This window comes from Rhinatrema bivittatum, chromosome 11, assembly GCF_901001135.1.
Source record: "Rhinatrema bivittatum chromosome 11, aRhiBiv1.1, whole genome shotgun sequence".
Classification (NCBI taxonomy): Eukaryota; Metazoa; Chordata; class Amphibia; order Gymnophiona; family Rhinatrematidae; genus Rhinatrema; species Rhinatrema bivittatum.
The window spans coordinates 54,829,976-54,852,447 of NC_042625.1; the positions used below are offsets into that span (position 1 = coordinate 54,829,976).

Here is a 22,472-nt window from a genome sequence, read left to right on the forward strand (position 1 = left end):
CAGATACCAGGCAGCTTAGATTCTGCAGGGAAAAAACCAGGGATTATTTAATCCAGGAATTAAGCAAGTGTTGCTTACCTGTAACAGGTGTTCTCACAGGACAGCAGGATGTTAGTCCTCACATATGGGTGACATCACAGGATGGAGCCCTGTATGGGAAAACTTTTCTGTCAAAGTTTCTACAAAGCTTTGACTGACACTGGCACACTGAGTGCACTGAGCATGCTCAGCCTGCAATTATCCCTGTGAACCACAGGTGTCTCCTTCAGTCTTGTCTTATAGCTAAAAGCGCAAGCGAAACTAAAATAAAAATTTGGGTACTTTCGAGGTACTTGTGATTTGGATTGGCCACTGTTGGAGAGAGGATTCTGGGCTAGATGGACCCTTGCTCTGACCCAGTATGGCGCATTTTATGTTCTTATGCCTCTGGGGCTGGTGTCCTCAAAGAGGCCCCAACTTCTTCCCTTCTTAAATAGTGGGGCTTGGGTAGTTACCACCTGTTGGGACTGGACTGGTGTAGCAGGACGAAATGGAACAAGAAATGTTTACCTGTTAATTTTCTTTCCAGGAGTTCTGCCACACCAGTCCAGGACCCTCCCAGGAAATTGAGCCTCTGTGGCTGTGAGGAGTGTACGGCTCAGATCTCTGTCTTTATATATGTATGTCAAAGGCAATTCAGCACAAGTTCAATATGTTATATAGTTGCCCATCCTGTTTCCATCCATGGGTTTCTAGTAATCTGGACAGGCAGATGAAATCACAAGGATTTCTTGTTTGATAAATTGAGAATGTCATTCTGAATGTTATCTATTGTGTGTTCTAGTTGGTTTTTTTTTTTTTTTTGTATTGAAATATTTTTATTGAGTGTAAAAATCAAAAACAACAATACAGCACTCATTTGCTATAGCTGTACACATAACATATCAATCACCAAAACATGACAATTTTGATACAATCATAGCAGTCCCTATACAATACACCCTTTAACTGCTTTGTCATAGAGATACTGGATTCTTTTACTCCTGCACTATGTATACATAGTGACATGATGTCACTGGAGAAATTAGTGTGCTCTGCCTCCATCTGCTGATAGAGAGATACAATCCACTTATTGGAACTGGACTCCTGTAGTAGGACTTCTGGAAAGAACAGGTCAAATTTTCTCCTTATATATGAATCTGTTAATAGTGGACGATTCTCAAATAAGCAGACTGGATAGGCCATTTTGTCTTTCTCTGTTACTATGAATCTCTCTGGGGGAGTTGATAGGCATGCAGTGTGTATATGGCGCTCTTCTAGATCAGGGCTGATTATTCCTTTTTTCTCTTTGCAGGCTACACTGAATATGGTGAGTGTTCTCGCTCTTCTTGCACCAAATAAAGTGCTCCCACGCTTGATGAACATTATCACTGTGTCTTTGGAGACTCCTGCGCTGCACCAGGTGACCAGGGAAGAATTTGCCATCATGCAGACACCAGAGGGGGAGCTTTATGATAAATCCATCATCCAGAGGTAAGAGTCATCATTTACTGGTAGTCAGCTTTTCTTTGTGTTCCTTATGTATCAGCTCTTTTTACCATTTCTTCTGCAGTGCACAGCAAGATGGTTTAAAGAAAGCCAACATGAAGCGTGAAAACAAGGCCTACTCTTTCAAGGAACAGATTATTGAGCTGGAGCTGAAAGAGGTGAGGCAACTTCTGTTTTTTTCCATATTGTCTGTGTGTGTGTGTCTCTCTCTCTATGACTGTTTTCCCAGTCCTCTTTGCATTATCTCTTTGTCTGCCGTGTCTGCCCTTGTTGATGGAGGAGCAGTACTGGTGTTTTAATACTTTGTTCTTTCTTTGTAGGAGATCAAGAAGAAGAAGGGTATAAAGGATGAAGTGCAGCTGAGTAGTAAGCAGAAGGAGATGCTGCAACTTCAGCTAGAGAGGGAGTCTGAGATTAGGAAGCGGCTGCGGGAGGTTAGTCCAAACAAGGGGTAATGAAACATTGCAGTTGTTCATGACTGTGTTAAGAATTCGTCATTGCTTTCTTTTCCATAAAATGTTTAAATACGTTCAAATATTTTTGGACATTTGCTCTATTGGTCAGTTCTAATAGCCTTTCAGTCCTGGGAAATCTGGAGACTTAGGGCCTTAATCAAGAAAGATTTTTTACCATAGGCACTGAATGGGATAAAATCTTTTGGACTGGGCCGTTAGCAGGTTGTGAGAACTTTAAAGGATCAGTAGAAAAACTGATGTGCGAGTACACAGCTGCCTTCAGATGTGACATTTGAAGTAGGGAACTGTGACACCACAATATCTTTTTGATGGTTCTTTAAAAGTTGTCACAATCTACTAACTGCCATTAATTAATTGCTGTATGTTTTTGGCATTAACCATTGCTCATTTTTATCTCACAGTTGGATGAGAAACTGAAGGCAGTTCTAGGGCTGTTGGATTCTGTTCAAAAGAGAGCACCTCTTGGACTCTCCCAGTACATCCCAGTTTTAATCCGCTGCTACTTGCCATTGTTAAATTCTCCACTCGCAGCTCCTCGAGTCCGGATCGCCTTCCTGTCCTTAGCTGAGTGTGCCATGCCTGCTCGGCTAAAAAATCTAGGTTAGTTTCTCCAGCTTGTTTGAAATGTTGCTGTTTATCACTAGATATATTTTCCAGCTTCCCGTTTGCCAAAATGAGTTTTTTAATTCTAGGTTTAATTCATATTAAAAGAAGAAAGTGAAGATGTTTGTGATATAGATTATGTTCTGTCCTGAAAGTGCAGTTCTGCAGTGGAGATGAATCTATTGGGGATTATGAGTTCGATAAAGTGGCAGAACCAGCCACATTTCTTAAAATATCAAATGTTGTCATTTCTTGGTTCTGTTTCCTGTTGTAGTATTTCTAATGTTTTAATGCATTCTATTTTTTATACTTCGAATGTTTTTGTCCTCATGTTTTCCAATACTTAAATCATCGACACTTTGAAGTGTGAATGTTAAAATTTGTATTCTGAAAGAGAGTATGCATCTTTATTAAAACATTTCTAAATATCTGCAGTTACTTTTTTAATGCATTTTTATAAAATCTTAAAGAAACCTTTTTTTCTCTGAGTTCATATACTTATGCCATCATGGTTCTATCGCTTTACCTATATTAGTGTAATGTCTGCATGGGAATCTGATAAGGTTCTGATTATTTTTAGAATGATGAGTTTGGCTAAATAGGATCTGCTTTCAGAAATGTCAAGTAGTAATTAGTTCTTACAAATTAATTAAACGAGAAAGGGCTTGCAGCACAGTAATGCAAAATACCTGGATTTGATTCCTGTACTGTGCACCTACACAGACCAGCAGGGAGAACTACTACTGCTTAACATTTCTATAGAGCTACTGGATGTATGCAGTGCTGTGCAAACAGTCCCAGCTTCATAGAGCTTACAATCTAATCAAGACAAGCACATGGGGCAAAAGAGACTAGGAGTGCTGTGGAAACAGTCTATAGCCCCAGGAGGTGCAAAGTCCCAGCCATCTGTTAACACCAATCACAGCTCAAGGGGTGCATGTACTGGCTTTTAAAGGGAACTGCAGTCTGTGGGCTAGATAGAACAGCGGGGGGTGGGGTCCTAAATTGGGGGGGAAAATCCCAAGAGAAAAAATATTAAAAACCTTAGAAATAGACAGCTAATACACACACATCACATCTATCTATATATACACACATCTCTCTCTCTCTTTCTCTCTCTGTGTATATGGTGCGTGTACATATGTTTTTTCAGTTACATCTGTTTGCTTTTTTCACTGTTTAAATCAGTTCAGCTCTGACTACCTGGTCAGCCCATGTTCCCTATACGTACAAGGATCAGTCCAGAGAATTGGGTTGTGTATCCCTACCAGCAGGTGGAGTCAGAGAACAACTAGAACTTTGGGCACTGCTACATAACGAGAGTGCCACCTGCAGTCCCTCAGTATTTCTCTGACTCCAGCAGCTGAAAGAGAGGCACCTGCAGTCTTAATTAATTTTTCAGGTTGGTTAGTTAGATTTTTTTCTCTGGGTTTTTTCTTCAGGATTGCTTCCTGAGGTGTTAGGCAACTTCGTGAGCCATCCCTCAGTCGAAGCCGGACGTCCGGGGGGTTGGTTACCTCCGTCTGGGTTTCGTCCGTCACCACTTGGAGTGTGAAGACCAGGGACTCCTGGTTACTCACTTCCGTGGCTGCTCCCCCAAAGCTGCTCCTTCGACCCTCTCTGCTCTATAGGACTCAGTAAATTAAAAAAAAAAAAAAAAAAAAGTAAAACGGAGTGAGACTTCTTCTGTGGTTTCGAGCTGAGGTAAGGAGTCAGGTCGGGACAGCCAGCCTTGCAGACAATCTGGGGTGTTTGGCAGCCCTCCGGCCCCCTTTCCCTCTACTGCCGGGGCTCTGGGTTGCTCTGAAGGGACGGGATAAGTGTTTTCTTGCCAGCCAATTTTTGGCACGGCTCACCGCGCTCGGCAGCGCGACCCGTTGCAGTGGGTTTGTCGGCACTTTTTTTCCTCCTGCCTCGGTTTCGGCGTGCATTTTTTTTCTTCAGCTCCGGTGGGGCCTTGCTCCTTCCCGATATCAGACTGCCGGCAGCGCGCCATTTTTTTCGTTCCTCCCCTCAGCTCCTGAGCCACGTGGCTAAGCGGTTTTTTTCAAGGGGCCCTTGCTTTTTCTCCGCGCTTTGTCAGGCGTGTGGGCGTGAAGGCAGAATTTAGTTTTTTTTTCCCCTCCCTTATCCTTCCTAGGGATGGAGAGTTCGTCGGGCCCTGAGCCCTTCCCCCGGGACGGGGGGTCTTCATGCTGAGGCTCAAGGGAGGAGGGATCCCCTCCAGTCTTAGCCCTTGTGGCGGAGGACAGCGCTGGGGGACTGGTGAACCGGCTCCTCAGGATCCCATTCCGGCAGAGGGAGACCTGGAGGGGTTTTCGCAGGAGTTTGTCTTGTTAATGCACCAGGCTTTCCTGGCCAGAAAGCAGGCATGCACCAGGCTTTCCTGGCCAGAAAGCAGGCAGGCTTCAGGAGGCAAATTCAATAAGTGGGTCTTTCCGAGCCACCACTCAAAAAGGGTCGACTTGAGAAGCAGCAGGCCCGCGGGGGAAGTGATGGTCCCCAGGGGCCGCAGACCCCGCCCCCACCCTCCTGAGTTCCGGATCCGGGTTCGGCTCAGGTTCCTGATCTTGGGGACCCTGATCAAGATGGTGATGATTTGCCACCCACAGAAGGGGATGATCCCAGTGTGGTCCGCCTTTTTAAGCGGGGTGGAACTACGACCCCTTATTCCCCAGGTGTTGGAAGTTCTGGGGCTTAAGATCTCTAAGGAAGAATCAGATAGTGATGGGGTTAATCCGGTTCTTGATGGAATATGGGGGCCCACTTCGTCCTTTCCACTGCCTAAAAAGGTTTGCAAGCTGGTGACCCGTGAGTGGGATGCACCGGACGCGGGGCTCAAGGTGGGAAGAGCTATGGCCAAGCTCTATCCTCTTTCAACAGATGTCTTGGATCTTCTGAAAATTCCGAAGGTGGATGCGGCGGTTTTGGCCGTGACAAAGAAGACCACTATTCCGATAGCGGTGCTGCCGCTTTAAAAGATATGCAGGACTGTAAGCTGGAGATCCAGTTGAAGCGAGTCTTTGAAGTGGCTGCATTGAGTCTTTGGGCCACGATCTGCGCCAGCCTCATGCAGAGGGCATGTTTGTGCTGGGTTCAGGCTTCTAACGCCACTACAAGAGCTGGCAGTGGTGCCGCCTTGGAGGGCGCTCATTTAGAGACGGGCATCGCATATGTAGCAGATGCGCTTTACTACCTAGTGCGAACTTCAGCGCGCAGCATGGTTTCTGTAGTGACTGCGCACCGACTGCTGTGGCAGCGCAATTGGTCAGCGGATTTGTCTTCAAAATCTCAGCTGTGTAACCTCCCATTTAAGGGTAAGCTCCTGTTCGGTGATGAACTGGAGCAGTTGGTAAAGCTACTTGGAGAATCTAAGGGGCATAAGTTGCCGGAAGATAAAAGGCCCACCAGAAAGGTGTTTCCTTTGCGGCCGCGTTTTCGGGATTCATGCCGATTTCGTTCCGGCAGGTATTCCTCACCTTCCACGTCTAAGCAGACCTCAGGACGGCAACAGTCCTTTCGAGGAGGTCGTCGTCCCAGCCGGGATTCTGGACACCTCGGGACAGGAGGTAGTAAACCCTCCCAATGAAGCCACGAGTCCCCATTCCGTCGTTGAAGCTATTGGGGGCAGATTGTCCAGCTTTTACACGGAATGGGCAAGGATCACCTCAGACCGTTGGGTCCTGGAGGTGATCAGAGAAGGCTACGCTCTAGAGTTTTCACGTCCCATGCAGGAGGTGTTTGTGGAGTCCCGCGTGGCTTCGTGCAGCAAGCAGGAAGTGGTACGGGAGACTCTGCAGCGCCTAATCCAGCTACATGCCATTGTCCCGGTTCCGGAGGCAAAAGAGAGTCAGGGATGTTACTCGATTTACTTTGTGGTTCCCAAGAAGGAGGGCATGTTTCGTCCCATCCTAGACCTACAGAAGGTGAACCGTTGTCGCCGAATCTCTTGTTTTCGCATGGAAACCCTGTGGACGGTACTGGCTGCCGTTCGGACAGGGGAGTTCCTTGCATCCCTGGATCTTATGGAGGCTTATCTGCATATTCCGATACGGCTATGCCACCAGCGGTTTCTACACTTCAAGGTCTTGGGACAACACTTCCAGTTTCAGGCCCTTCCATTTGGTCTGGTGACGGCTCCTCGAACTTTCACCAAAGTCATGGTGGTGGTAGCAGCCTTCCTTCGCAAGCAAGGGATCCTGGTCCATCCATACCTGGACAACTGGCTGATTCGCGCCAAGACCAGGGAGGACTGCGAAAGATCGGTTCGCATGGTGATGTTCACCTTGAGATCACTTGGATGGGTCATCAATCTTCAGAAGAGTCACCTGGAACCCACCCAAGAGCTGACCTATTTGGGAGCCTGTTTCGATACCTTGCGAGGCAGAGTCTTTCTGGCATCGGACCAGGTAGCCAGGTTGCAGAGCCAGATACAGGTGCTTCTTCTCAGGCATACACCCACTGTGTGGCATCATCTGCAAGTGCTGAGATCTATGGCATCCACCTTAGACTTGGTTCCGTGGGCGTTCACTCACTTACATCCGCTACAGCGTGCGCTGTTGTCACGGTGGAGACCGGTGTCGGAGCAGTTCCACCTACCCTTGTTTCTGCTTCCAGAGCCAGTCTGTCATGGTGGCTTTCGCGCGACAATCTGGAGAAGGGGGGTGGATTTGAACCCACCGAATTGGCTGATAGTCTCCACCAATGCGAGTCTGTCAGGTTGGGGAGCTGTGTGCGACACCAGATCCGCCCAAGGGCTTTGGTCTCCAACAGAGGGCTCATGGTCCATCAATCGTCTCGAGACAAGAGCTGTACGTCTTGCCCTACAAGAGTTTCTACCCTGGATTCAGGGACGCATGGTTCAAGTGTTCTCCGACAATGCGATGGTGGTGGCCTACATCAACCGACAGGGCGGGGACGAGAAGTCCCGCAGTGGCGCTCGAAGCACGTTTTCTGTTCGCTTGGGCGGAGCGTCATCTTTGGGGAATTGCAGCGTTGCATGTCGCAGGCATGGACAACGTGCAGGCGGATTTTCTCAGCAGGCGATAACTCGACCCGGGAGAATGGAAACTGTCTCCCGAAGCATGGAACTGCATTTGTGCCAGATGGGGGGTCCCACAGTTGGATCTGATGGCAACGCGGGAGAATGCGAAGACAGAACGCTTCTTCAGCCGTCGAAAAGAACAAGGCTCAGTTGGTCTCGACGCTCTGGTGTGCCCCTAGCCAACGGAGATTCTGTTGTATGCCTTTCCCCCCTGGCCTCTCATTGGTCGGCTTCTCCGTTGCTTAGAACTCCACCCCAGAAGGGTGGTGCTGGTGGCTCCAGAGTGGCCATGCCGCCCATGGTTCATGGATCTGATTCGCTTGGCCCTAGAGGGTCCTTTGCAGCTGGCTCATCTACCGCATCTACTTCGTCAAGGTCCCATCTTTTCGGATCGGGAGGATCGCTTCTCTCTCGCGGCTTGGCTTTTGAGAGGTGACATTTACGATTGAGTGGTTATTCTGAACAAGTTATTTCCACTCTATTGCAGGCAAGACATCCTTCCACTTCCCTGGCCTATGTGAGGGTATGGAGGCTCTTTGAGACCTGGTGTCATCAGCACTCTTGCGATCCTTTAACGGTCGAGGTCTCTCTGGTACTGGATTTTCTGCAACAGGGGCTGAAGAATGGTTTGTCATTCAGTTCTCTTTGGGTCCAGGTAGCGGCCTTGGGAGCCTTGTGGGGAAAGTTTGCCGGTGGTTCGCTTGCAGCACACCCTGACTTTGTTCGATTTCTCAAGGGGGTCAAACATTTACAACCTCCCGTCCGTGCGGTGTGTCCAGATAGGAGATTAAATCTTGTATTGCGTGTGCTCTGTGGTGCTCCTTTTGAACCTCTACGCACCGCTTCCCTGAAAGATCTAACCTTGAAGACGGTGTTCTTGGTGGCCATTTGCTCGGCGCGTCGGATTTCTGAATTGCAGGCCCTTTCGTGCCGTGACCCTTTTTTGCGGATTCACGACGATAGGGTGACGTTGTGCACAGTTCCTTCCTTTGTTCCTAAGGTGGTTTCGGCCTTTCATGTTAATCAGACAGTGGAGCTTCCAGGGTTCCCACAGGGTTCCAGGAGGTTGCCTCAGGACAAGGATCTTCTTCTTTTGGATGTGCGTCAGGTCTTATTGCGTTATCTAAAGGTTACCAATGACTTCAGATGCTCCGATCATTTGTTCATTCTTTTCGGGGGTGCAAAGAAAGGGGACAAGGCGTCTAAAGCTACCATTTCTCGATGGATTAAAGAGACTATTACTTCAGCATACTTGGTCCGCGGCCACCAAGTGCCTTTGGGTCTCCGAGCTCATTCCACCAGGGCTCAGGCTACTTCCTGAGTGGAGTGTCAGTTGCTATCACCTCAGGAGATCTGCCGGGCGGCGATGTGGTCCTCTTTGCACACATTTACTAAGCATTATCGCTTGGACGTGAAGGCCTCTGATGAGGTGTCCTTCGGTGCAAGTGTTCTACGCACAGGTCTTTCGGGTTCCCGCCCAGTGTAGGGTGGCTTGGGTATATCCCACTTCTCTGGACTGATCCTTGCACGTACAGGGAAAAGAAAATTGGTTCTTACCTGCTAATTTTCGTTCCTATAGTACCAAGGATGAGTCCAGAGGCCCACCCCTTACTTCAGTTACCGAAAGACTGTGTTGGCTACAATTTGCCTAGTTTTTTCATAGTTCCTATTCCACAACAGAGATTACCTCAGATGGCGGAACATCGGTCCCGCATAAATAACGCTACAATATCTGCTCCCATTGTGCAACATTGCATGGAAAAAAGTCATACGTATGATCAGTTGCAATGGACAGTAATTGACAGTCTAGAGGAGAAACAAGGTAACCAGTCCTTGTTAAATTATCGTGAGCAAGCATGGATTTTCAAACTTGGCTCAGAACAACTTGCGGGTCTTAATGATCAGCTTGATTGGTTCTCTTTGGTCTAAGATTTAATGATACGATCAGCTGGTATCCAGGAAGATGTTTTATATGCAAGCCGGAAGTGGAGCAGTGTAGAACGCCGTCAGGAAGAGCGTTAGGCGGAGGCTTGTTTGAGCACTGGAAAATTGAAAAACGAATGAATATCTTGTTGGACTTTGGTGAAAAGAAAATGTACATGAATGAACCCTGAGGAAGACATTGCATGTCGAAACTTGCGCAAGTCGGGATTAATTCAAGACATTCCAAAGCTAAGTATAGCATATTAATTTCTGACTGTTTGGAACAACAATAAATAGTGCTTTTGCACAAAGAGAAGAAAGTTTATTTAAATAAATAATTACAAAAAAAAAGAACAAAAATGATATTTACTGATACTCAACTCTAAAAGTTTTTAAAATATAATTTGTTGAAATAAAAATATGGAGGTTGGAGGGTACGTTGATGATTAGACGGCAAAGGCACCAAGGGGGTTGCCGTACATTAACTATATGAAACCATCCCCGTCCTTCCAAAACATTTTTCTGATTTAAAAAAATTTAAAAAATAAAAATTGAGTAAGGTTTCAGTAAATACTTAGTTAAAACATTAGAACCAAGTAGTGATTTTTGTAAAGTAACTAGTTTTTTCATAGAGCTCCTTTTTTGCAGAATACGATTGTTGGAGCAGTTTTTTTCTAACGGTTTATTTACTCATGTTGTTTCCTTGGGGCAAAGTGGGAGACAGTGGTTTTTGGTCGCCCCTTCGCCCGTTAGTATTGGTTGTTTGGCTTGGGTACAGGTCAATTCTGAGGGACTGCAGCTGGCACGCTCATTATGTTGCAGTGCCCAAAGTTCTAATTGTTCTCTGACTCCACCTGCTGGTAGGGATACACAACCCACTTCTCTGGACTGATCCTTGGTACTATAGGAACGAAAATTAGGTAACAACCAATTTTCTTTTAGTCATTTTCTATATGTATTGTTGCCAGATCATTGGGCATTCATTCCTCGCTCCTTCTGTACAAGGGGGCTATCTGAGGGCTACAGGACAGCAGGGTTTTGGACAGTGGTTTTTATTTAGATTTCCCTATACGTACCCAGATCAGTTCAGACTCCTGGGTTTTGCAGACACTGCCTCTTAACCCGGTGTGCCACCTGCAGTCCCTCAGTATTTCTCTGTCACCAGCAGATGGAGGAGGTGCCAAACCTGCTGCTCTGTACCTAAGTTTAAAAAAAAAAAAAAAAAAAAAAAAAAAAAAGAGGATTTTTAGCAGGAGTTTTAGCAGGAGTTTATCCTCCCAGTAGGTTGGCAGGTCCTGGAGGGACTATCCCTTCTGGTTGTAGGGCAGGATGAGCAGGGGTTGGGGACCCTAATTTGCTCCTTGAATCACACCGGAGGTGAAAGCTGGTGGTCCAGTTCCCTCACCTTCAAGAGGATTGAAGGAAGCCGCTGCCACCCTTCATGCAGGAAAGTGGTTCTCTTTTAAAGTAAAAAAAAAAAAAAAAAAAGGTCTCAGAAGACTGAAAAGAGAAACAGTATACGACAGGGGCCTCTCTTTCATCCAGGTCTTCCTGTCTGTGATGGCAGAGGGAGGTAAGCCGTTCAGGGGACTCCTGTCTTTGTGGCTTTCCCCCTTCCTTCTCTCCGGGCACGTGCCGAGCAGTCAGTTGGGTCGATCCATGCCTTATGGGATTCGCTGTGCTGCATGCAGTGAGCACAGCTTGCGTTTGCTGAGGGCCGGCTGATGTTCCCAATGCTAGGAGGGCTGCAGCAGCATCATTGAGGCAGTATGGGCCTGGTAGGTTGCCAGCTGCATTGGAGGATGCTGCTGATCCATTCCCGCTCAGCACGGGAACTGTGGCCATTTTGAAAACCTTCATGGCTGCTGCAGAAAGGATGGCAGGGCAAGAGGATTACAGCCCCAATGGAGCCTGGGGGGCCCAGGAGGAGCAGTCTGAACAGGAGCCAGATCTTCTGGAGGGGGATTCCTCCTGGTCCTGCTCCTTTTTCCCTGGAGTTTAGTCTCCTCATGCATGAAGCCATTATGGCCAGGAGTACTGCGAGCCCCCCCACCCCCCAATGCGAAAATCTTCAGAAGCTCTGCCCAAGAAGAGATCTACGTTTTTGGGGGGCCTCAGGGGCCAAAAGGATTTGGAGAGTCCTCGGTCCAGTGGTGTCAGGGGCCGTCGATGGTTCCTCCGAGGAGTCCAATCATAGGTTGCCGTCTGGGGACGGTCCTCCCGACTGTAGTCTACCCAGGAATGGGCAGGATCCAGATGAAGAATTGGTGAAGGTCTCATCTATGGAGGGGGACAATCCCAAAGTAGCTTGTTTCAAAAGGAGAAACTAGGACCCATGATTCCATATGTCCTTGCGGAGTTAGGGATAACTGTTCAACAGGAGGAGTCAGACCAGGACTCAGTGGGATCCAGGCATGGCTGGCCTTTGCGGTCTGGCCAGAACTTTCCCTTTTTTTAAGTCGGTAAAACAGTTGGTGGTCAGGGAGTGGGATACTCCAGAGACTGGCCTTAAGGTTAGCAGATACATGGATAAGCTCTATCCCTTGTCCGAAGACACTCTGGAGCTCTTAAGGGTTCCGAAGGTGGATGCCTCCGTCTTGGCAGTTACAAAAAGAACCACCATTCCAGTAGCTGTCGCGGCTGCTCTGAAGGATTTGCAGGACAGGAAGCTGGAGGGACACCTTAAGAAGATTTTTGAGGTGTCTCCTCTGGGCATCTATGCTGCAGTCTTCAGCAGTTTTATGCTTCAGGCTAGCTTGCGTTGGGTGCAGCAGTTTCAGGGTAAAATGGATATGTCACCCCAGGATTTTAAGCAGGCGGAATGCTTGGAGGCTGCGGTCGCTTATGGGGCCTATGCTTTATATGATCTTATTTGTAATTCTTCCAGGATGATGTCCACTGTCTTGGCTAGGAGGCTCTTTTGGTTACGGAATTGGTCAGTGGATGTTTCAACGAAGGCTCAGCTTGGGGCGTTGCCTTTTTGGAGAAGACTTAGAGCAGCTGATTAAACATCTGGGTGATAATAAGGTGCACAAGCTAAAGGTCTAAAGGTTTTCTGCCTCTGTGCTCTCGTTTTTAAAGGCAAAGGCATTTCCGTCAGAGCAGAACTCTGGGCGCAGGCCAGAGGCAGACCTTGCGGAGGTCTCAGTTCTGGACCCAATCCTTTCGTGGACGCAGCACGTAGTGAGAAGGCTCCAGCCAAGGGGCTGTTGGAATCAAGTCCGCGCAATGAAGCGAGGCCGACCCACTCCTCAATTCCAGCCGTCAGGGGTCGGTTGACTCAGTTTGTCGAGGAGTGGGTCAAGATCACATTGGACCAGTGGGTTCTAAGCATGATAGGACAAAGCTACGCTTTAGAATTTGCTCAGCCGCTAAGAAGCCTATTCATGGTATTTCCCTGTTCTTCGATGGCAAAGAAATGGATTGTTAAGCAGATCATCCAAACACTGTGAGAGCTGGGAGCCACTGTTCCTGTTCCCCAGGAAGAGCAGAGGAAGGGATGTTTATTCCATTTATTTTGTGGTACCAAAGAAGGAAGGAACTTTTCATCTAATTCTCGACTTGAAGAAAGTAAATGTGGCTCTCAAGGTTCCCCGTTTCTGGATGGCTTCCTTGGATCCAACGGAAGCGAATCTAGACATAGGGATCCACCAAGATCCTCAGAAATACCTCTGTTTTATGATCCTCAGGAGGCATTTTCAGTTCTGCGCTCTCCTGTTTGGGCTAGTCCATGGATCAGAGGACCTTCACCAAGGTGATGGTGGTGGCAGCCCTCAGAAAGGAGGAGGTGCTGGTTCATCCATATCTAGATGACTGGCTCATCCGAGCAAAATCGGTGGACCTTTTTAGGCAGGCAGTGGAAGTGGTGTTGCACTGCTTGAGATCCTTGGGCTGGATAGTGAATCTTTCCAAGAGCCATCTTTCCCCTTCGCAGGTTATGCAGTTCTTGGGTGCGCGCTTCGATACCCGAGTGGGGAAAGTATTTCTCATGGAGGAGCAGATTATCAAGCTGCAGACTCAAGTTCGGAATCTATTAGATTCCTGAGTGCCCAGGGTCTGGGATTACTTGCAGGTCCTCAATTCCATGGCATCTACCCTGGAGCTGCTCCCATGGGTGTTTGCTCATATGAGACCTCTACAGAATGCATTACTATCCCGGTGGTATCCTATGTCAGAGCAGTTTCATTTTCCACTACCGCTTACAGAGTCAGCCAGGTCCAGTCTTACATGGTGGCTTGGGACCATTGTTGCCGTGGCTTGGATCTGGAGGTGCCTCATTGGATGGTAGTGACTACCGACACTGTGTCAGTCCCAGTGAGTGCAAGGCCAATGGTTGGTGGAGGAAGTGTCCTCTTTTGCACAACCGTCCAGTCAGAATCCTATCAAACAATGCGACGATGGTGGCCTACACCAACTGCTAAGGTGGTACCAGGAATTGAGCAGTTGCTCAGGAAGCAGAGATGCTGATGTGTTGGGCGGAGCAGCATCTGGCCTTGATAGCGGCTTTTCACATAGTGAAGTCTGACAGTGTGCAAGCAGATTTTCTCAGCTGATAACAGTTGGAACCCGGAGAATGGGAGCTATTGAAGGAAGCAATGGGCCTCATTACTTGCAGATGGGGCATTCCTCATATGGATCTGATGGCAACTCAGTGGAATTCCAAGGCACTACGATTCTTCAGTTGTAGAAGAGAGCGCGGAGCAGAATGGGGGTCAATGCCCTGGTTCTTCCTTGGCCACACGACATTCTGATCTACATGTTTCCGCCATGGCCTCTGGTGGGCAAGGTTGTGAGAAGAATAGAGATCCATCCAGGAAAGGTGACTCTCGTGGCTCCGTGGTTTGCAGACTTGGTCAATCTAGCAGTGGACAGCCCATTAAGTCTGGCCATCTGCAAAATCTGCTACGTCAGGGCCCCATATTTTCAGATCAAGTAGATTGCGTTTGTCTAGCGGCTTGGCTTTTGAAAGGAGGCAATTAAGGAAGAAAAGATATCCTGAGGCATATGTCCGGGTTTGGAGGATCTTTGAGTCTTGGTATACAGAGCAAAGAGTTGATCCTCGGTGACTGTCGGTGGTGCAGATTCTGGCTTTTTTTGCAGAGAGGCCTTAAGTTTGTCCTTTAGTTCCCTGAGTGTGCAGGTATTGGCCCTGGGCAGTTTGTGAGGCAAGATTCATGGAACAACCCTAGCTGTGCATCCGGATATGGTATGTTTCCTCCAAGGGGCAAAGCACTTGTGCCCAACTGTTCATAAGGTGTGCCCTTCTTGGAGCCTTAACTTGGTCCTCAAGGGTATGTGTGCGGCGTTTTAGCCTCTTAAAAGGGCCACCATAAAAGATCTCACTTTGAAGGTGGTTTTCTTGGTGGCAATTTGTTCAGCTAGAAGGGTGTTAGAGCTTCAAGCCCTGTTGTGTAGGGAACCTTTTTTGCAGATTTCGGATTCCAGAGTCTCTCTGCAGATGGTTCTGTCTTTTTTGCCGAAGGTGGTTTTGGCGTTCCACTTAAGTCAGTCAGTGGAGCCTTCTGGCTTTTCCAAATCTGGAGGTTGTGCCTCATGCAAAAGAATTGACATCTGGATGTTAGAAGGGCTTTGTTGCGGTATCTAGAGGTCACTGACAGTTTCAGATTATCGGAATACCTTTTTATTCTATGGAGTGGTGCGAAAAAGGGTCAGAAAGCATCAAAAGCCACGATTGTGCGTTCGTTGAAAGAGGCTATACATCTGTTGCTGTCGTCCTATCCCAGAAGGGTTAAGAGCTCATTCTACCCGGTCCCAGGCGGCGACCTGGGCAGAATGTCAACTAGTATCGCCGCAAGAAATTTGCAGGGTACCTACTTTGGAAGTCTTTCAATACCTTTGCCAAATACTACTGATTGGATGTTCAGGCCTTGGACGTCGGCAATTTTAGTGAAAGTGTACTTCGAGCGGGATTCTTGCAGTCCCACCCTGGTTAGGGAGGCTTTGGTACATCCTAGGAGTCTGGATTGATCTGGGTACGTACAGGCAAAGGAAAATTGGTTCTTACCTGCTAATTTTCATTCCTGTAGTACCACAGATCAGTCCAGAGACCCGCCCGGTGGGGGAGAGGAAATTTGGAGAGTCCGTTCGATCTGTTTGCTATAATAATTCTGACGAATGGCACAGGTTTCTGGTTAGTACTTACAATTAAAGTTCCAGAATTGGTTATAGTTCTCAATTATAAATTTTCCTCTTTCCTCTGCTCATTTGGGGGATATTATAGCGTTGGTTTATTAGAAGTTTTTTAAACTATTTTCTGCTTGGGTATTTAGTAATACTGAGGGACTGCAGGTGGCACACCAGGTTAAGAGGTGGTGTCTGCAGAACTTCTCTGTCTCCATCTGCTGGAAGGGGAGGCAAAACCCAGGAGTCTGGACTGAACTGTGGTACTACAGGAACGAAAACTAGCAGGTAAGAACCAATTTTCCTGTCTAGGACTCCTGGATTTCAGATGCGTTTGGATTCTGTGATATAGCAGCACATTACAGCTAAACAAAAGTCAGCCTTTTTGTGTGTTCTGTTTCTTCAGGTACCTTAGTGGGTCATTTGACACTACGTTTGCTGAAGCCAGAGTGTGAGTTAGATGAGTCCTGGTGCCAGGAAGACTTACATGCTAGTGTGAATAGGGCTGTGAAGCTCTTGCACACTTACACCATCCCAAGTCGGACAGGGAAAGGGGAACCAGGTAATGGGCAATAGTAAGATTTCTTCTGTGTTGCTGTGCTAAGTTTTGTGTATGCATATATAACTCTTGCAGATGTTGGAGGCTGGGGAGAAGATTTCCTGAAAAGATTTCCCGAAGCTCACACAGGTGCTGCCAATGATCTAGAGGGCTTAACACTTTTCTCCTTGTTGCAGGTGCTTCTCCCTTGTCAGCGCCAGCATTTTCCTTTGTTTTTCCATTCCTGAGAATGGTGTTGATGGAGACACGTAATGACAATGAAGAAGAGGAGGAACTGTTGGTTCACATTCTCCACATTTTTACTGTCCATGCTCAGCTGAGATCCAGCAGTAGCCAGACGGGGCTAGTGGATGAGGTCAGTGTTCCATAAGCTCTTCCTCTCATTTCTACACCTAAGCAGCCTTGACAGGCAAGGAGCCTAAACTCTTGTCCCTACTGCCCATTGGGATAGGTTTACTTATGAATATTTATATTTTTATAATCCTGCATTTATAGGGCATTCACCTTCTTATTGCTGACTGTTTCTAAAGTGGGTGTTAATCTTTTTTATGTTGTTTGCTTCACTTTCTGGGCTTTCCAGGATCTCCTTTCTGTGCCATCTTGATTGTTACTTGTTGTCTTGGTTATTTTTTTAGCTTGGAGAGTTTGTTGTGTTTTTGCTCTCTCTGAAATTGTTTCTCTGTCTTAGAATGGCCCTGAGTTGCTGCCTCGTAAGGAAATGCTGCTTTTGCTGACGAGGGTGATTGGAACTGGTTCTCCACGGTTACAGGTTAGTTATGTGCCCATCTAAAAGTCCTGGCCTAATGGTGCAGAGCAATATGCACAAAATTTGTAGGCAAGTTAAACACTGTGGTGCATTATGGAAAGAAGCTGAAATGAGTGTATCTGCCTTGGGGAATTCACAGTTTGACCATGAGAATATGTAACGATAATTATCTCTGCATTTTAGGTACTGGCATCAAACACATTGACAACTCTGTGCAACAGCAGCAGTGGAGAAGACTATTGTGCCTATGCAGAGCAAGAGGAGATTGATGTGCTGCTGCAAGCACTGCAGTCTCCTTGTTCAAACGTGCGAGATGCAGTTCTCAGGGTGAGGAACTTTTTTTTTTTTTTAAAACCCCGATCAGTCCCGACTCCTGGGTTTCCCCCCACCCCCAGCAGATGGAGACAGAGCAGTTATCAAAACAAACTCCGCCTATAAATAGGCTGATGCCACCTATGTTCGGAAATATTCTTCTGTCTCCAGCAGATGGGAGAGGTGCCAAACCTACAGTCTGGGCTGTGTGCTTAAGTTGATATCTTGTGTTTAGTTAGTTTAGGAGACTTTTTTGTCTTTTGTTTATGGATTATTTCAGCTTTATTTAAAAAGAATAAAAAAAAAAGGAGCTTGTGACAGCACAGTGGTCGTTAGCCTCCCAGGTGGTCGTTAGGTTCTGAGAGAGCCATCCCATGTTGGTCTGAGGCAGCTGCTTCACAGGATCGAGGGCCCTACTTATCTACTTAGCAGCTTGGGTGCGACACCGGGGAGACTGGTTCACTCCACCAAAGGGATCAGCAACTTGGACCACTGCCGGGGAAGTTTTATAATTTAAAAAAAAGCTTTGCTTTCGTTTTCTCTTGCACCGGCTCTCTCTCCTTCACTCCCTGTCGCAGCGTGGTATTTGCCTTTCGTTTTGCTGTTTATTCATTGACTTTTCTTTAATTTATTTTGTCTTTATTTTCCTGTCACGACTCGATGCTGCGTTCGTCCGTTTGCCATGTGTGCGGGTCGGTCCGCGTGCGGCTCTCCAGGGATGGCCTTTGCTCAGCTTGCATCCCGGGGGGGAGGGGCTGTCGGGAGCCAAAAAAATTATATATATATTAAAATGGCAAAACTAGTTAAATCAAAGTCTGCCCCGGTCCCGATTGGGATGTCTGCTGCAATTCACTCTGAGGCTGATCAGTTCCCGTTCAGCACAGGAATGGGGGACCATTTTCCAGTCATTCAGGGTTGTGTCAAGTGCAGCGCTGGGGGAGGGTTTTTTTTTTTACCTCCTCTTTCTCCCCAGCAAGGTTTCCCAAGGGACAGGGAACCTTTACAGCCTAATTCTCCTGCAATGGAGGATAGCCTCGAGGGGGCCTCTGACTCCTCCTCTTCCTCTCTTTTTGTCACAATTTGTGTTATTGCTTCATAAAGCTTACAAGGAGAGGACATTAGGGAAGCTGCAATCTGGTAAAAAGGTCATTTCTCAAGGATCTAAGCCCTCTGCTAAGAAAAGGAAGGTGCCTCAGTTCTGCTCACTGTATAGGTCAGGCAGCAAACCAGCCTTGGATGCTCTTGCCATCATTGGGGCAAGGGTCTTCTGTATGCATATCCTCTGATTCCCTTAGTGATGAAGACTCTCTTGAAGCTTCGTCAGGACAGGGGGACTGATTCTCATAGCCCCTCATTGGTCGAGACTGGTCTGGTTTCCACTCCTATGGGAGTTGTCCTTTCGGAGACTGATCAGTCTGGGGACTTCCCCACATCTCATCATGCAAGATCAAGGCAGACTGTGGCATCCCAACCTCCAGGCCCTGTCGCTCACAGCCTGGATGTTGAGAGGTTAATTCTGCAGCCGCTTAATCTTTCATTGGATGTCTCAGGTCCTGGTGGCTTCTAGAAAGCCTTCCACCAGAAAGTCCTATGGACTGAAGTGGAGGAGGTTTTCCGTGTGGTGTGAGCAGAAGGCCCTAGATCCGTTCTCCTGCTCCACACTAAAACTGCTTGACTACCTTCTACACCTTTCGGAAGCTGGCTTAAAAACCAACTCAATTAGAGTTCACCTCCGTGCAGCTGGTGCATACCACCAAGGTGTAGATGGTATGCCCATCTTTATACAGCCTATAATTGTATACTTCATGTGGGGCCTGCATCAATTGAAGCCTCCCCTAAAGTCTGGGGTCCTCAGCGTGGAGCCACTGAAAGCTCCTTTTCAGCCACTACCTGACGTACCTGACCTGGAAGGTTATATTTTTGGTGATGGTCACTTCAGCGTGCAAAGTAAGCGAGCTCCACACCTTAGTGACTTATCCACTTTATGCTAAGTTTTATCATGACAGGGTGGTCTTGCATACGCACCCCAAGTTCACACCCAAGGCGGTGTGAACTTGGGACTTTCATCTTAACCAGTCAATTGTTCTGCCAATATTTTTTCCCAATCTCCATTCACACCAGAGCAAACAAGCACTGCACAGTTTGGAATGCAAGCGAGCCTTAGCCTTCTATCTGGAGCGGACAGAATCTCTTAGACAGTCCACCCAACTTTTTATTTCTTTTGCTAGGAATAGGTTGGGTGTTGCCATTGCCAAACCTGATGTGGAGCGCATAAGAAGTAATCAGTTCTACTATACATAACTTGTCGAGGAGAGTAGAAGGTATAATGTTTTTTCTGTGGAATGATGACTGCAAATATCCATCAAAAATTGAAAGAATTCATCAAATTACCCTTGATTTAGTAACTGAAGTTTTATTAATTGCTCAATCAGGGTGTGAGGAACTTATTTTGCTGAGACGCAGAAACACAGAATATGACAACAGATTAGATGATGAGCTTTAACTCCATTTAGTCTGCACAATTTTATTAATTAACTGTTAGCAATCAAGTCACTCTTGATACTAGTTATCATTTCCTACCCTTGCAGATGGTTGTGTCTTCCTCCACCTCAGTCTGGACAGCTGGGTTATAACAATGGGGAATCATGCTTTTCTGTATTCAGTGGCTGTCACTATTTTCAGTCACCAGTGCAAGTGGCAGAGGTTCTATCTTCCCATTCCCAAACCACAGCTATGTCTGGTTACTACTGTTGTGAGGAGGAGGGAGAGGCTCCTGCTCTTCCCGCCAATGCTCGCGACTTCTGTTTCCACTAACACTGTTGAATCTGGTGCAGAGATCTACCCACTTTTGAGATGAACCTAGTGGTTAGAGCAGTGGGCTATGAACCAGGAGACCAGGGTTCAAGTCCCGCTGTCGCTTCTTGTGACCTTGGGCAAGTCACTTTACCCTACATTGCCTCAGGTACAAACTTAGATTGTAAGCCCTCTGGGGATAGGGAAATACCTACAGTACCTGAATGTAAACCAATGTGATATTTCAGATTGAATGGCGGTATATAAAAATAAATAAAAATAAATTTTGGTGGGAAAAAGTGGTAGAGGAGAAACAAGATAGGCTGGGGGAAGGGAGCGAAGAAGCAATGCAACAAAATGTGGGTGACAACACAGGAGAGGGACCTATAAGTAACTATATGTTTGATAATATAATGGAATAGTGGTGTCTCTATTTGTTGTTGTTTTTAACTTTTATATACCGACATTCTTGCATTAAATGCAAATCATGCCGGTTTACAGTGAAACAGAAAAAGCAGGAAAAAATTCCTTAGTCGAATACAATGAAATAGCTTAGTTAACAAAGGAAACATAAAAATAAATTTTTACATATTTTTGTATATTAGATTGTGATTTTGTAGAACTTGGTTCTCTCGACACTTGTCAATAATTATAGCCAGAAGATTGGCATCTGTTATGGTTCTCCACCCCTCAGTTTTTCCAAACTGCAGCATCTCGGGTGGGCCAAGCCAGCATTGTTGGTCTTGGTGGCACAGAACATGGAGAGGATCTCCTCTTCATTACGTAGATCAGACTTTCTTGATCTTCTACGTGCTCTAGGTGCAGTTCACCACTTTCATGTCCTGCTGTACCAGCATCTGGGCCATGGCAATTCCAGTTGCCAGCGTCACCAAGATTTCAAAGGTCCACAAGAACTCCAAAGTACTTTCCTTGGGTGGTGATTATATGGCCAGCAATTTTGTTTTTAAGAATAGCTTTTATCATTTTGCCTGGCACTGATGTCATGCTCACTGGTCTATAGTTGCCTGAATCAGCCCAGAGCCTCTTTTAAAATTTAGCTTTACATTTACCTATCCTTGCCAGTATTCAGATATTGTGGCTATTTTAAATGATATGTTATATCTTACTGGAAACAGGTTTGCAATTTCATGTTTGAGTTCTTGGAACAGCCTCCTAGTGGAGGTGGTGGAGACAAGGACAGTATCTGAATTTATTGGGAAAGGGATAGAAGGGGAAGTGTACCTGTTTACAAATGATATGAAAGTTTGCCACAAAGATGAGAGAGAACTTGAAAAACTTAGAAAGTAGTCAAAGATATAGCAAGTATACATTAATCCAAATACATGTAAATTCATGCATTTCAGATGCAGAAATTCAAGGGGAATAATTAGCAGTCACCATAGAGGAAAGAGGCTTGGGTATCACTATCTCTGATCTCAACATCACCAATCAGTTTGCCAAAGCAGTTGGGAAAGCTGATGGCATTCTTGAGTTCAAATATTGAGAGATCATAGCGAAGTAATATTACACTTCCATAGGTCTCTAGTGAGAACCCAAATGAGTATGGAGATGTCTACAAAAGGATAGTGACAAGATAGAGGCAGTTAAAAATGCTGCATTGTCTGCACTGTAAGCTATAAACAGAGAGGGTGAGAGAGCTAAAGATGTACTTTCTAGAAGAGAGGTTGAGCAAGGTCTTTGGGATCCTACCAGGTACATATGATTCGAATTGGCCACTGTTAGAGACAAGATGCTGGGCTCGATGGACCTTTAATCATAACAAGTTACAATAAAGTACCAGAAGGAAACATTTGCTATTGAATTGAAATAGTGTCGTCATATGAAGCTTGAAGGGAGGGAAGCTGAAAAATAATGAGAATAATTTTTCACTAGAGGGTGGTGGACACCTGGATCAGACTTCCAGATGAAGTTACAGGAGCCAGAACTTTGAAAGAATTCAAGTATGCATAGGTAAAGACAAACGTTTTATTCACTGTTTCTTTTGCTGTTTCTGACAGGGTCTGATGGAGTTGCAAATGGTATTGCCAACCCCAGACAGTGATGAGAAGAACGGTTTGAATCTTCTTCACAGGCTGTGGGTGGTGAAATTTGATGTAGAGGAGGAGATAAAAAAGCAAGCAGAGAGGTGGGTGGTGCCTACTTTTTCCATTAGTTTTCTTCTGGTTTGCAAAGTAGCTGGTTTCTCTGCTTCTTCCATTTTCTCCCTTCTAGCATCATAGAATTAAAAGATCAAAAGAAGAAAAAGCATCTCCCACAATGGCTGTATAGCACTGTGAAAAAGGCTATTAAGCCAAAAAGGAATTATTT

General features: G+C 46.4%; 1 protein-coding gene across 1 annotated transcript in view; it reads left to right on the plus strand.

Annotated features, from left to right (window-relative positions):
• GCN1 (GCN1 activator of EIF2AK4) overlaps window positions 1-22,472 on the plus strand; it is a 433,190-nt gene that overhangs the window by 183,009 nt on the left and 227,709 nt on the right. Inside the window, 9 exon segments of the mRNA XM_029571925.1 lie at window positions 1,334-1,512; window positions 1,592-1,685; window positions 1,848-1,961; window positions 2,405-2,603; window positions 16,121-16,276; window positions 16,450-16,628; window positions 16,962-17,042; window positions 17,223-17,366; window positions 22,163-22,290. Coding sequence (XP_029427785.1) covers window positions 1,334-1,512; window positions 1,592-1,685; window positions 1,848-1,961; window positions 2,405-2,603; window positions 16,121-16,276; window positions 16,450-16,628; window positions 16,962-17,042; window positions 17,223-17,366; window positions 22,163-22,290 — 1,274 coding nt within the window.